At 40.7% G+C, this 13,801-nt stretch overlaps 2 protein-coding genes across 28 annotated transcripts in view; one reads left to right on the forward strand and one right to left on the reverse strand.

Moving 5' to 3' along the window:
* Positions 1 to 9,799, forward strand: part of ASAH1 (N-acylsphingosine amidohydrolase 1) — a 50,992-nt gene extending 41,193 nt beyond the window's left edge. Inside the window, exons 6-14 of the mRNA XM_043559916.1 lie at positions 244 to 318; positions 1,209 to 1,254; positions 1,862 to 2,006; positions 2,552 to 2,606; positions 2,986 to 3,067; positions 6,950 to 7,081; positions 7,186 to 7,309; positions 7,736 to 7,792; positions 8,765 to 9,799. Of these exons, the coding sequence (XP_043415851.1) occupies positions 244 to 318; positions 1,209 to 1,254; positions 1,862 to 2,006; positions 2,552 to 2,606; positions 2,986 to 3,067; positions 6,950 to 7,081; positions 7,186 to 7,309; positions 7,736 to 7,792; positions 8,765 to 8,854 (806 nt within the window). The 3' untranslated portion in view covers positions 8,855 to 9,799. The remainder of the gene's footprint in view (positions 1 to 243; positions 319 to 1,208; positions 1,255 to 1,861; positions 2,007 to 2,551; positions 2,607 to 2,985; positions 3,068 to 6,949; positions 7,082 to 7,185; positions 7,310 to 7,735; positions 7,793 to 8,764) is intronic.
* Positions 9,800 to 10,698: 899 nt separating this feature from the next.
* The window catches only part of PCM1 (pericentriolar material 1), an 84,075-nt gene continuing 80,972 nt past the window's right edge, over positions 10,699 to 13,801 (reverse strand). For all 27 annotated transcript variants that reach the window (XM_043559578.1, XM_043559489.1, XM_043559479.1 and 24 more), the window contains one exon: positions 10,699 to 13,230. In XM_043559578.1, coding sequence (XP_043415513.1) covers positions 13,133 to 13,230 — 98 coding nt within the window. In that variant the 3' untranslated portion in view covers positions 10,699 to 13,132. The remainder of the gene's footprint in view (positions 13,231 to 13,801) is intronic.

Genomic DNA, 13,801 nt, shown 5'->3' on the forward strand with positions numbered 1-13,801 from the left:
ACAATTCCAACGTGCCCACATAGCTGACCCTTTGGGGCTTGTTTTATCTTGTGTCTGTAGAGTACAGGCTGGTGAGATCCCACCACCTGACCAGCTCTTCAGGCATGCTCCAGCTGTCTGCAGGCATGTACAAAGCAAAAATTCGCACAGTGATGATTGTCAACCCTTTTCTTAAAAAAAGAATTTTCTAACAATGTCATGGTTCTGTATATTGACCAAGAAATGTCCTATCTTTTCTCATAGGTGAGATTATTTCATTCAATGTCTTCTATGAAATTTTTACCATTTGTACTTCAGTAATAACAGAAGACAAACAAGGTAAATGTGTGCTGGGGGAGGGCGGGCAGTGCAAAGTACAAAGTAAAAGAAAATGTAAATGGAATTAGAACTTGTAATATCCATGCTTACTTTTCAAATTCAGTGTATGTTGCATATAGTTTTATAGATCTTAGCAAATTTTTAACGGTGAATTTAAAACTACCCTTATTTTGAGACCACTGTAATGCCTCTTAAAGTTTAATTCAGGTATGCAAAAAACTTAGAGGGAAGAAGTATTTTGGGACCGTAAACATTCTTACCCTTCCTCCTAGTCTCCTTACACTCTCCGTCATGATTTGGTGTAAGTACTCACAGGGGTACTTCATTATCTTTATATACATGTTCATCCGGCCTTCGCTCGAAGCCCGGGACAAACCTCGTCACATCATTTCACAGCCCAGGGACCTCACTTTCCCATGTTTTTTTCTGGCTGGTACTCAGGATGCAAGGCACAGGATGATGTACCCTGACTCACTTTATTTTTGACCTCTACCTTGGGTAGAAAGTCTGCCGGTACTTGACCCTCGAGGTGTTCAGCTGTAGGTGACAATTCCTGACGGGAAGGATGGTGGCAGGTCACATGAGGTGAGGCTAGGACAGCTGTGTCCAGGTAGCTGACACAGTGGACCGAAGAACGACTCCTCATCCTCTTCAGACACCCTAATTTTACCTGGAACCCTGTGCGTTCAGATGATTGTGAGGGGATCTGGTCAGTGTGGCAGGCATAGCCGTTTGATCTTGTTAAGGCTTATGATCCTAGGATGCTGCTTAATTCTTACTGTTGGACGGAATAGTCGTATCAGTAAACTAGAACTATGTGTCCAGCTTTTAGTTAGAACCAGTGATGCTGTCATAACTGCCATGACATGTGTCTTCTTTCTTTATACTAGGTCATCTACTACATGGGAGAAACTTGGATTTTGGAATATTTCTTGGGTAAGTAAAGGACGCAGTAGAACTCTTCTTCCCAAGAGTAGGTTGTATTCCATTGATGAAAAGTAAATCCCAAATCATGCCCAAAATAGGCCCAGAAGTGAAGATCCTGTTTCTTAGTTTTGAGACAAGACGGGCACACTGTTTGGGCCTGTAATGGAGTTGCACCTAGTGAACACACATCTGAACACACATGTGGAGGATTGGAGGCCCCAGATGCACATCTGGTTTACTGCTCGGAAGGGAAGAACAGTATTGTATTTTATGTCTTCCTAACTTTCCTGAAAAAACTAGAACAGGGCTCTGTAATTAGAGACCTACATTTGAATCTGGGGTTTGCTATTTAATAGGCTGTGTTATGTTGGGTTATTTAACTTCTCTGAGCCTCAGTTTTCTCCTGTGGAAAATGGGGGATACAAGCACTCCTGTTGCAAAGTTGCAAAGTTGTGAGCATTCCTGTTGCAAAGCACTCCTGTTGCAAGGGGGGTCCCTCCTCCCCGCTTGAGGGACCAGGTAGGTGAAGACCTAATTTAGTGCCTGGCCATCGTCATCATATTCACCCTTATTACCATCATTGTTCTTAAATATCACTGAAATTTGTCTTTTGTAGGTGGAACATAAATAATAATACCTGGGTCGTAACTGAGCAACTAAAACCTTTAACAGTGAATTTGGACTTCCAAAGAAACAATAAAACTGTCTTCAAGGCCTCAAGCTTTGCTGGCTATGTGGGCATGTTAACAGGATTCAAACCAGTAAGAAATCTACTGTTAAATAATTTTACAGGTAGCTCTGGGTCCTGCTTTTATTACTGCCTTTGAAAGGTGGGGTCTGAGGAAACGAGGACCTAAAAAGAATATGAAGCCTCAGTTCATCCCTTTGTACTTCTTGTCACCTTCATAGGTATGAACTTGCATGGTGGGGAAGAGTAGAAAGGGAATGAAGTCTTGTCTCAGGGAGACTGTCAGGAGGAAGAAGCGTGTGGCTGGATGGTGAGGACCGGGAACATAATGTAAACCTGGCATCTGGTCCTTAGTCTGCCACTCAAACAAGTTAGGCATGAATTCTCTGCATTTTGTTTTCCTTGTCAGGAAAGTGTGACCAATAATATTCCACCTACTCATGTCACATGCTGCACGTGAAGACGCATTGAACTTAATAGAATGTGATGATATAGTTTTGACTCATCTTTGCATCCCCCCCATCTCCCGTTCCAGGATTCGGTATACCAGTATACAAAGAGGGGGCCTTAAACAGGATGGTTGAAGTTTCTGATCTCATTGCTTTGTCTTGTTTTCAGGGACTGTTTAGCCTTACGTTAAATGAACGTTTCGGCGTAAATGGTGGTTATATGGGTGAGTAGAGAGTTCTTTTTTTTTTTTTTTTAATTTTTTTTTTTCAACGTTTATTTATTTTTTGGGACAGAGAGAGACAGAGCATGAACGGGGGAGGGGCAGAGAGAGAGAGAGGGAGCCACAGAATCGGAAACGGGCTCCAGGCTCTGAGCCATCAGCCCAGAGCCTGACGCGGGGCTCGAACTCAGGGACTGCGAGATCGTGACCTGGCTGAAGTCGGACGCTTAACCGACTGCGCCACCCAGGCGCCCCAATGAGTAGAGAGTTCTTAAATGGGAATTCCATAGATGTTTTCAGAAGAAGGCTGAACTTTGTATTCTGGTTCACAGCCTAACGTAATTCCAGGCCTGTGACACTGCGTGTATTTGATTTCTTTCAGGTATCATAGAATGGATTTTGGGAAAGAAAGATGCCATGTGGATAGGGTTTATCACTAGATCAGTCCTGGAAAATAGCACAAGGTAATCTGTTTGATTGCTTTATTATCAAATTTAATATTTATTCATTTTAAAATTATTTTATTGGTTTTTTTGGAGATAATAAGCAACATAAAACATTCTGTTAGTTTCAGGTACAACGAAATGTTTTGGTATTTGGATATATTGTGAAATGATCTCCACAATCAGTGTAGCTAACATCCATCACCATATGTTGCTACAGAAATTGTTTTCTTTGTGTTGAGAACTTTTAAGATTTACTCTCTTAGCAGCTCTCAAACATACAATACAGTATTATTAACTGTCATCACCATGTTATACATTACATCCCCAGGACTGACTTATTTTAGAACTGGAAATTTGTACCTTTTGACCCCCAACACCCATTTTGCCCACCCTCTAGCAATGACCACTCTGTCTTCTGCATTTATGAGTTTAGTTTTCTTAGATTCTACATGTAAGTGATAGCATAAGGTATTTTGTCTTTCTCTGTCTCCCTTATTTCATGAGCATAATGCCCTTAAGGTCCATCCATGTTGTCACAGACGGCAGGATTTCCTTCTTTTTTATGGCCGAGTAATAATCATTGTATGTACACACCACAACTTCTTTATCCATGCATCCCTCAGTGGTCACTTGGGTTGTGTCCATATCTTGGCTTTGGTAACTAATGCTGCAGTGAGCAGGGGGCTGCAGGTATCTTTTCAAGTTAGTGTTTTTGTTTTCTTTGGATAGATTACCAGAAGAGGAATGACTGAATCATATGGTACTTCCATTTTTATTTTTCTGAGGAACCTCCATACAGTTTTCCACAGTGGCTGTACCAATTGCATTCCCAGCAGTGCAGAGTTCACTTTTCTCCACATCCTCACCAGTACTTATTTCTTACCATTTTGGTAATAGCCATTCTATCAGGTGTGAGGTAATAACTCACTGTGGTTTTGATTTGCATTTGCCTAGTGAGTCCTGATGCTGAGCATAGTTTTCATGTACTTGTTGGCCATCTATCTGTGTATCGTCTTTGGAAAAATGCCCAGTCAGATCCTCTACCCATTTTTAAATCAATTTTTTTATGCTATTGAGTTATATGAGTACGATATTGTGATTTTTTTTTATAAGAGATAGATATTTGATCTGTTTTCATTTCTGGGTTCACAGCTCCCCAAATCCTTGAATTTCCTAAGTGTTGAGAGTGATCAAGGTGTCTTTTGTCATGTTAATGAGGCAACTTTTGGAAAGCACCAAAGGGTGGGGCCTGGTGGCCTGTGAAGGAAGCCATCGATTACAGGGTTCGAACTTTCAGGGCCACCGGATATCCGGGAAGGGTAGAGGGGCTGGAGGTAGAATCACCTGCCATTGGGCAGTGATTTAATGAGTCATGCTTTTGTAATGGAGCCTCCATAAAACCCCAAAAGGAAAGGGTTTGGAGAGCTTCTGGGTTGGTGAGCACAGAATTTTGGGGAGAGCGGCATACTCTGAGAGCATGGAAGCTCTGTGCCCTTCTCACCTGCCTTGCCCTATGCATCTCTTTATATGGTTCTTGCTTCGTATCCTTTATCATATCCTTTAATAAACTGGTACACATTTCCTTGAGTTCTATGAGCAACTGTAGGAAATTAATTGAAGCTAAAGAGGACCTTGTGGGAACCTCCAGTCTTAGCCAGTCAGCTAGAGGCACAGGTAATGCTTACAACTGGCTGGATGGGGCTTAGGACTGACCTCGGAAGTTAGGGGTGGAGTACAGTCTTATAAGTCTGAATCCTTAACAAGTGAATCCAACGTTATCTCTGTATAGATAGTGTCAGAATTGAGTTGAATTCTTGGACACTTGAGGGTGTCCAAGAATTTCTTGGTGTTAGGTACAGGGAACCCCCCCATGATGTTAGAGTTGGGCCTAAGGATCATAAAAGAATGAGTTCTTTACATATTTTGTATATTAACTCTTTATTAGATAATAAAATTTGCAAATACTTTCGTCCTTTTCACTGGATTGCCTTTTCATTTTGTTGATGGTTTTCTTACTGTACAGAAGCTTTTTAGTTTGATACAGGCCCACTTGTTTTTGTTGCCTTTGCTTTTTGTGTCAAATCCAAAAATTCATCACCAAGACTAATGTCATGGACTTTATAGCCTATATTTTATTCTGGTTTTATGGCTTTAGGTCTTATGTTCAGTTCTTTAATCCATTTTGAGTTGTGTTTTGTGTATGGTGTAAGGTAGTCGTCTAGTTTCATTCTTTTGCATGTTACTGTCCTTTCCCAATTGTATATTCTTTGCTCTGTTAATGTAAATTGACCATATATGCATGGATTTGTTTCTGGGCTCTCTGTTCTGTTGATTTGTCTGTCTGTTTTATGCCAATATCATCCTGTTTTGATTACTACAGCTTTAAAATATAGTTTGAAATCAGGAGGTGTAATGCCTCCCTCCAGCTTTGTTTTTTTTTTCTCAAGATTGCTTTGGGTACTTGGGATTCTTATAGTTAAATTTTAGGATTATTTGTTCTGTGAAAAATGCTGTTGAAATTTCAACAGAGATTGCACTGAATCTGTAGACTGCTTTGGATGGTGTGGACATTTTAAGAGTATTCTTCCAATCCATGAGCATAGAATATCTTCCCATTTGTTTGTGTCTTTTTCCATTTATTTTGTCAGTGTCTTATAGTTTTCAGTATACAGGGCTTTCACCTCCTGGGTTAAGTTTCTTCCTAGACATTTTATTCTTTCTGTTGCACTTGTAAATGGGATCTTGTCCTTAATTTCTCTTTCTGGTAGTTCATTGTTAGTGTATGGAAATGCAACTGATTTTTGTATATTGATTTTGTGTCCTGTACCTATGCTGAGTTCATTTATTCTAACAGTTTTTTAGTGCAGTCTTTAGGGTTTTTGTGTAGAGTGTCATATCATCTGTGAATAGTGACAGTTTTACTCCTTCCTTTCTGAATTAAATGCCTGTTATTTCTTCTCCTTGCCTAACTGCTCTGGTTGGGGCTACCAGTACTTGTGCTGAATAAAAATAGTGAGAGTAGACATCTTTGTCTTGTTCCTAATGTTAGAGGAGAAACTTTCAGCTTTTCACCATTGACTATGATGTTACTTGTGGGTTTGTCCTATGTGGCCTTTATTATGTTGAGGTATGTTCCCCCTAATACCCACCTTGTTGAGTTTTTATCATGAAAGGATGTTGAATTCTGTCAGGTACTTCCCCTGAATCTGTTGAAATGATCATATGCTTTTTATCCTTCATTTTGTTATCGTGGTGAAACACATTGATGTGTTGATGTTGGTCCGTTCTTGCACCCCTGTAATAAATACCATTTGAGTATAGTGTACGATCGTTTTAATGTATTGGTAGTTTATTTTAAATTGCTTATATTAAAATAGAAAAATATTTTCTAGCTACAATGAATAATTATTTCAGAATTTCTTAGGTTAACCTTTGACATTCATAGGGAGTTCATGGTGTGTGTGTGTGTGTGTGTGTGTGTGCGCGCGTGCGCACGCGCGCGCGCACACGCGCGTGCACACACGCGCGTTTAAAGCAAATGAGCTCGTTTATTTAAAAAGTGCTAGGCATAGGGGCGCCTGGGTGGCTCAGTCAGTTGAACGTCCGACTTCAGCTCAGGTCACGATCTCACTGTTCATGGGTTCGAGTCCCGTGTTGGGCTCAGTGCTGACAGCTCAGAGCCTGAACCCTGCTTTAGATACTCTGTCTCCCTTTCTCTCTCTGACCCTTTCCCACTCATGCTTTGTCTCTCACTCTCTCAAACATAAGTAAACGTTAAAAAAAAAAAAAAAGAATATGTTTCTCAGATACTTTTGTTTTCCCTTAGTTTCCACAACTAAATATTTTTCATTCCAAGTCCACTAAAAATGTTTACTTTTTTTTTTAAATGTTTCTATGTAGTTATGAAGAAGCCAAGAATATATTGACGAAAACTAAGATATTGGCCCCAGCATACTTTATCCTGGGAGGCAACAAGTCTGGGGAAGGTTGTGTGATTACGAGAGATAGAACACAATCTTTGGATGTATATGAGTAAGTACATTTGTTCAAACAAAATAAGTAGAAACTAAAGCATAGACTGACATATTTACGGGTTTAAGGCATGAAACCTAGTCAGAATCTCTGTTTGTATTTAGACTCAACCCCAAGCAGGATAGATGGTATGTGCTACAAACAAATTATGACCGTTGGAAAAGTCCTTTCTTTCTCGATGATCGCAGAACGCCTGCAAAGATGTGCCTAAACCGGACAACTCAAGAGGTACAGTCACAATGTCCTCTGTAGAAATAAATGGTGACGTTTGAAGCTTATCTTAGTTGTGGCATTTTTCTTTGGCCTTTGAGGAACTTATAAACTTCCTGTTATTCAGTATCTCTGGACAATCTGTACTGAGTTTTTGTTTTGTTTTGAATTGAAAGAGCAAAATTTTACAGTACTTGCCTTTTTACTCTAATGTTGGGACACCACTCTGTAGCTGAATGACAAGAATTAAAGAGGGCAGGAGGAGAGAGAAAAAGTGACACATTAGAACCATTAACTCTTCTAACAGTGACCCCAAAGGAAATTCTTTTAGGGGTTTCTGGGAGGTTGACTGAAGAAAGCCTTTGTTTCTAATAGCCCATTGTGTGGATAACCCTCCTGACATCAGCATTTAACTTAATGAGCAAAATTACTTCTGTGTTTTAGAATATCTCATTTGCGACCATATATGATGTCCTGTCAACAAAACCTGTCCTCAACAAGGTATTTTTAAAATATATATATATTTATAATTTTTAATTTTAATAAATTTTAATTGTAATTTCTTATTTTTAAAACATGTATGTATATAATTTACTTTTAGGGAAATAACCTGGGCCTGTGTTTTTATCTTTCCCTGTTATCGTGGATCAGTCAGAGCTAGAACCCCCAAGTCATGTTCTGCTTAAGGTTGATTTTTAAAAATGTTTTTTGTGTGACTAAAACAGTCACTCCTGGGATATGACAAACTGATTAGTGTGGTTTGAGGTCCAGACTGATCAGAGTATGGTTTCTGGTTTTACCTCCATGACGTTTCAGTTAAATACAGCCTTTTACCTTCGACTTCTCCCTGTCAGAAATCTCACACTGTACACTACAATTAGCACCTAGAATTCAACGAAGTCTGAAGTCTGTTTTCAGATGGAGCTTCGTGCCTGAGTTTCCCCCGCTGTGTTAGAGATGCGCTAAGGATAAGGATGGCCACAGCCGGGCTGTTTATCCTCCACGGAACCATCAGGCTCTGCGTGAGCTGAGGACGTGGGGTGTTGCAGCACTGGTGGTGAAGCAGCGTGCTACTCAGGAATCAGATCTTGTAAGGAATTAATGGGATTCTCTCCAGAGCCTGTTTATATTCATGACCTGGAGTAATGGTTCTATTGAAGTCAGTTGTTTCAATTATTATTGTTTTGCTGTGGCATTCTTAAATGGTGAGATGTAAATATTAACTTATTAACTCTTTGGTTCTTTGTATATTTATTTTTGTATCTTTGTATACACACCGTTTATATACTATTTTATACTAAGAAGCTTTATACTAAGTAGCTTCATATACTAAGTACTTATACTAAGTAGTTTATATACTATTTTATACTAAGTAGCATTTCTATACAACTCGACGTGTATAGGAATGCTAATGTAAGTCAGGACGTCGTTGAATTGGAAACATTTTTCAAATAAAAGTCCCTTTTCTTTCAGCTGACTGTATTCACCACCCTGATGGATGTTACCAAAGGTCAATATGAAACTTACCTGCGGGATTGCCCAGACCCTTGCATAGGTTGGTGAGCACACACCTGGCGTCTAGAATGCTGTGTGGCATGAAGGTGGAAACTCACCCGTGTCCGAGTAGTACGGCTGTCTGACCTCCTTCCAAGACTGAGACTCGGGGCAGTTTCTCTTTGGGGCATGAGTCCACAGACCATTTTTGCCCTAACAGTTGATTACTCTCATTTACGATTAACTTCGTTACAGAAACCAATCACCTAGAATTTGCGGTTTCACTCCACTTGGACGTTTGGGGACAGGGACCTCGTGGGGCCCACCTCCACAGAATAAAGCAAGAGTCCCGGTGGGCATTGACTCGGGCACATCTGTACACCATTCCGTCTTTCACTTTAATCCACATATTGGTATGGTTTTCCGTACAGCAGTCTTTTCCTTCCGATTCTTTTCAAATTAACATACCATGGTCTTTGCTGTTTTTGACAGCAATGTGGAGGAGACATCCACCCACCTGTGTAGTTCTCTTAACAGGCAGTAGTACTGGAGCCTTTGACCCTGAATAGAAGTACTTTTTTTGGGTTCATGAAGTAATCCGTATGTGAAGGCAGCCTTTTGTACACAGAACTGAAATGTTCCCTTTTTCATGATTAGTCTACCTCCCAGTCACTCCAGGCATTTGTTAACTTCACAGACTGAGTCCTAGGTTCTGTGAGTTAGTAGTAAACAGGTCAAAGCCTTGTGGAAATCGAGAGGTGAATCCATAAACTCTCACAAATGTTCACTTAATACATTTTTAGTTTGTCTGTCTGATCGTGTATTTCTTAAAAACCTTACTAAAAATGTCTTTCAGAAATCTGTTTATGAAAAGCACTGACAGAATGTGTTAACCTTTCAAACTTTCACACAATTAACTGTGAAGTGCATGCCAGTTGGGTGAGACTGTATCCACTTCATTTTGTATAATGTCACTTGTATTCATGACGCTCAATAAACAGTCGTTGGAAATAGTGTTGGCAGACACGTGTGCTGACACAGTGTGGACCTACGTGCTGGAGATCCAAGCTGAACATACCTGAATTCAGTTACAAGGCTTGTATAGGTGGGTTAAGACTCACTGGTCACTAGCTGACGTGACTAACCCTTTCGTCTCAACCCAGTGCTGTCAACAGTGTGTAGGTGTCCAAAGGCTACTTTTCTCCTGGGAGGAGGAGGTTCTTCCACAAAACTGTAGTGATGCTCATGTTAGCTTAGTGAGGCTAGAGGAATTACAGGAGGATTTGTGTTAAACTTCCAACTCTGCCCCTGATAAAAATGAAATGAGGCAAACTTGGATTTTTTCCTGAAATAATAGCCTTCCTTTTGATATTTATAATAAATAGGTGAGAAGCTGTTTCAGACCCAATTCCTCAGGACTCATCTGAGAATATGGAGGAAACAACTAGCATGGAGGTTTTAGGTAGCATTGTTTAGTGGCAACAAAGCAGTTATAAATTAGGATACGGAGTAGAAGCCTATTTGTGCATGTCCTCGTGTCTACAGTGTAGAAGGATGACCGGGAGGGTGTTTACCAACATGCCGACAGCGGTTCCCACTGCTGGCTTAACTTGGAGAGGACACGTGAATGGGATGGCACGCATACCTGGTTTTCCTATACGTCGCTTTACCGTCCTTCACAGATAGTGTTTTCACAAAGAGGTCTGTGGCGACCCCGCGTCATTGACGCAGGTCTATCGGTGCCATTTTCCAACAGCTTTTGGTCCCTTTGTGCTGTGTCACATTTTAATAATTGGTACAGCATTTCAGACTTTTTCATTGTTACTGTATTTGATATGGTGATCCACCCACTGGCCATTTGCCCATCTCTCTCCCTGGGCCTCCCTATACCCCAGGACACAACAGTCTTGAAATTAGGCCACTTAATAACTTGTTTATTACATTGATTTATTTTTGTGAGACAGATTGAGACAGAGCTTGAGCAGGGAAGGGGCAGAGAGGAGACACACAATCCAAAGCAGGCTCCAGGCTCTGACCAAGTGTTCAGCGGCACAGAGCCCGACTCAGGGCTCGAACCCACGAACCAGAAGATCGAGACCTGAGCTGAAGTCAAGACGCTTAACGGACTGAGCCACCCAGGCGCCCCAGCCCACTTAATAACTTTACAGTGGCTTCTAAGGGTTCCGATGCAAGGTAAACCATACATCTCTTTCTTTTTTCCTTGGAAAGTCTGTACCTCTTATAATCCCCTTAGTTCCCCACCACCCCCACCTTCTCTAGCAACCACAGGTTCTCTATATGTACAAATCTGGGGGGCGGGTGGTGGTTTTTTAGATTCCACGTATGAATGAAGTCACATGGTATTTATCTTTCTCTTAGTCCACTTAGCAGAATACCCTCTAGGTTCATCCCTGTTGTTGCAAATGTTAAGATCTCATTCTTTTTTACAGCTGGGTAATACTCCGTTTTATATACATGCATACACCACATCTTCATCTATCAATGGATACTTTGTTGTTTCCAAATGTTAGCTTATTGTAAATGATACTGCAGTAAACATAGGGGTGCATCTATCTTTTTGAATTAGTGTTTTCTTTTTCTTGTTCTTTGGGTAAATAGCCAGTAGCAGAATTATTGGGTCATGTTTTAATTTTTCCAGTGTTTTCCACAGCGGGTACACTAGTTTGCATTCTCAGCAGTGTGCGAGGGTTCCCTTTGCTACACATGGTTGCCAACACATTACATCTTGCCTTTCTGATACTAGTCACTTTGACTAGTGTGAAGTGCTATCTCATTGTGGTTTTTATTTGCATTTCTGTCATTAGTGATGGTGAGCATCTGTATGTCTGTTTTGGAAAAATGTCTTTTTGGATCGTCTACACATTTTTTATCTTTTTTTTTGCTATTGGGTTTTAGGAATTCTACATATATTTTGGATATTAACTCTATTGGTTACGTCATTGACAAATCTCCCATTAAGTAGGTTGCTGTGTCTGTCACTTTAAATCAGAAGCTCACAATGACGCAGCTCGCTGAGGAAGGCACATAGAAAGCCAAGAAAGACTGAAAGCTGGCCCTCTTACACCAAACGGGCAGGCAGGTTGCGAATGCAAGTAAGTTCTTGAAGGAAACTCAAAGTGGCATTCTGGTGAACACATGAATGATAAAGTGAGACAGCCTTATTGGTGATAGGGAGAAAGTCTGAGTGGTCTGGATAGATCATCAAACCAACCACAGCATTCCCTTAAGCCAAAGCTTAATCTAGAGCAAGGCCCTAACTCTTTTCAATCCTGTGAAGGCTCAGAGAGGTGAGGAAGCTTCAACAGGAAAGTAGAAACCTGGCAGAGATTGGTTCATGAGATTTAAGGAAAGAAGCCTTCTCTATAATATAAAAGTGCAGGATGAAGCGGCAAGTGCTGATGTAGAAGATGTAGCAAGTTATCCAGATAACTGATGCAGGTGTCTAAACAATATATATATATATATATTTAATTGAGAGAGAATGTGCGAGTGGGCAAGAGGGGCAGAGGGAGAGAGGAAATCTTAAGGAGCCTGATGTGGGGCTTGATCCCACAACCCTGGGATCGTGACCTGAGCGGAAATGAAGTCGCACACTCAACCGACTGAGCCACGCAGGTGCCCCTAAACGACAAATTTTCAGTGCGGGTGAAGTAGCCTTCTTTTGGAAGAAGATGCCATCCAAGACATTCATAGCTAGAGAGAAGTCAATGCCTAGCTTCAGAGTTTCAAAGAACAGGCTGACTCTGTTAGGGGCTATCGAAGCTGGTGATTTTAAGTTGAAGCCAATGCCCACAGGCCATTCTGTAAACAAAGCACATCTGTTGGCAATATGGTTTACTATTTTAAGCCCATGATGGACACCTAACAGCTCAGAAAAAAAATTTCTTTCAAAATATTACTGCTCATTAACATTGTACCAAAGAACTCTGATGGCGACGTACAACATGATTTGTGTTGTCTTCATGCGTGCTAACACAACATCCTTTCTGCACCCCATGGATCAAGGTGTATTTTTGACTTTAGAATCTTACTTTTGAAGAAATACCTTTTGTACGGCTGTAGCTGCCACAGAGTGATTCCTGAAGTGGATCTGGGCAACGTAAACTAAACCTGGAAAGGATTCACCATTCTAGATGCCACGAAGAACATTTGTGATTCGTGGGGAGAGGTCAAAATATCAATGTTAACAGGAGTTTAAAAGAAGTGGATGCCAACACTCAAGGACGATTATGAAGGTTCCAGACTTCAGTGGAGGAAGTAACTGCAGATGTGGTAGAAATAAGAGAATTAGAATTAGCTTGATGATGTGACTGAACTGCTGCATTCTTATAACACTTGAATGGATGAGGGGTTGCTTCTTATGGATGAGCACAGACAGTGGTTCCTGGAGAGACAATCTACTCCTGGGGAAGATGCTGTGAAGACTGTTGAAATGACAAGACAAGAATAAAACTTAGTAAAACAGCAGGAGGGCTTGAGAGGATTGACTCTAATTTTGGAAGAAGTTCTACTATTGGGAAAATGCTATCAAACAGCATAGCGTGCTAGAGAGAAATCTGTGAAGGGAAGTCAAGACAATGGCAAACTTTAAGAAATGGCCACAGCCACCCCAGCCTTCAGCAGCCATCAACATTGAGGCAACACCCTTTATCAGCAAAATGATTACAACTTGCTGAAAGTTGGATGACGGTTAGCATTTTGTTGCACTAAGATACTTTCTAATTAAGGTATGAACTTTCAGATATAATGCCGTTGCACAGGAAACAGGGTACAGTATAAACATAAACTTTTACATGCCCTGGAAAACCAAAAACATCTGATTCCCTTTATTGCAATACTTGCTTTATTGTACTGGTCTGGAACCAAACCTGTAGTATCTCCAGTGGATGCCTGTATCATTTTTTTAAGTTTCTTTATTGAGAGAGAGAGAGAGAGAGAGAGAGAGAGAGAAAGGGAATGAATCCCGCAGAGCCCAATGTGGGGCTAAAACTTATG

This window comes from Prionailurus bengalensis, chromosome B1 (genome assembly GCF_016509475.1).
Source record: "Prionailurus bengalensis isolate Pbe53 chromosome B1, Fcat_Pben_1.1_paternal_pri, whole genome shotgun sequence".
Classification (NCBI taxonomy): domain Eukaryota; kingdom Metazoa; phylum Chordata; class Mammalia; order Carnivora; family Felidae; genus Prionailurus; species Prionailurus bengalensis.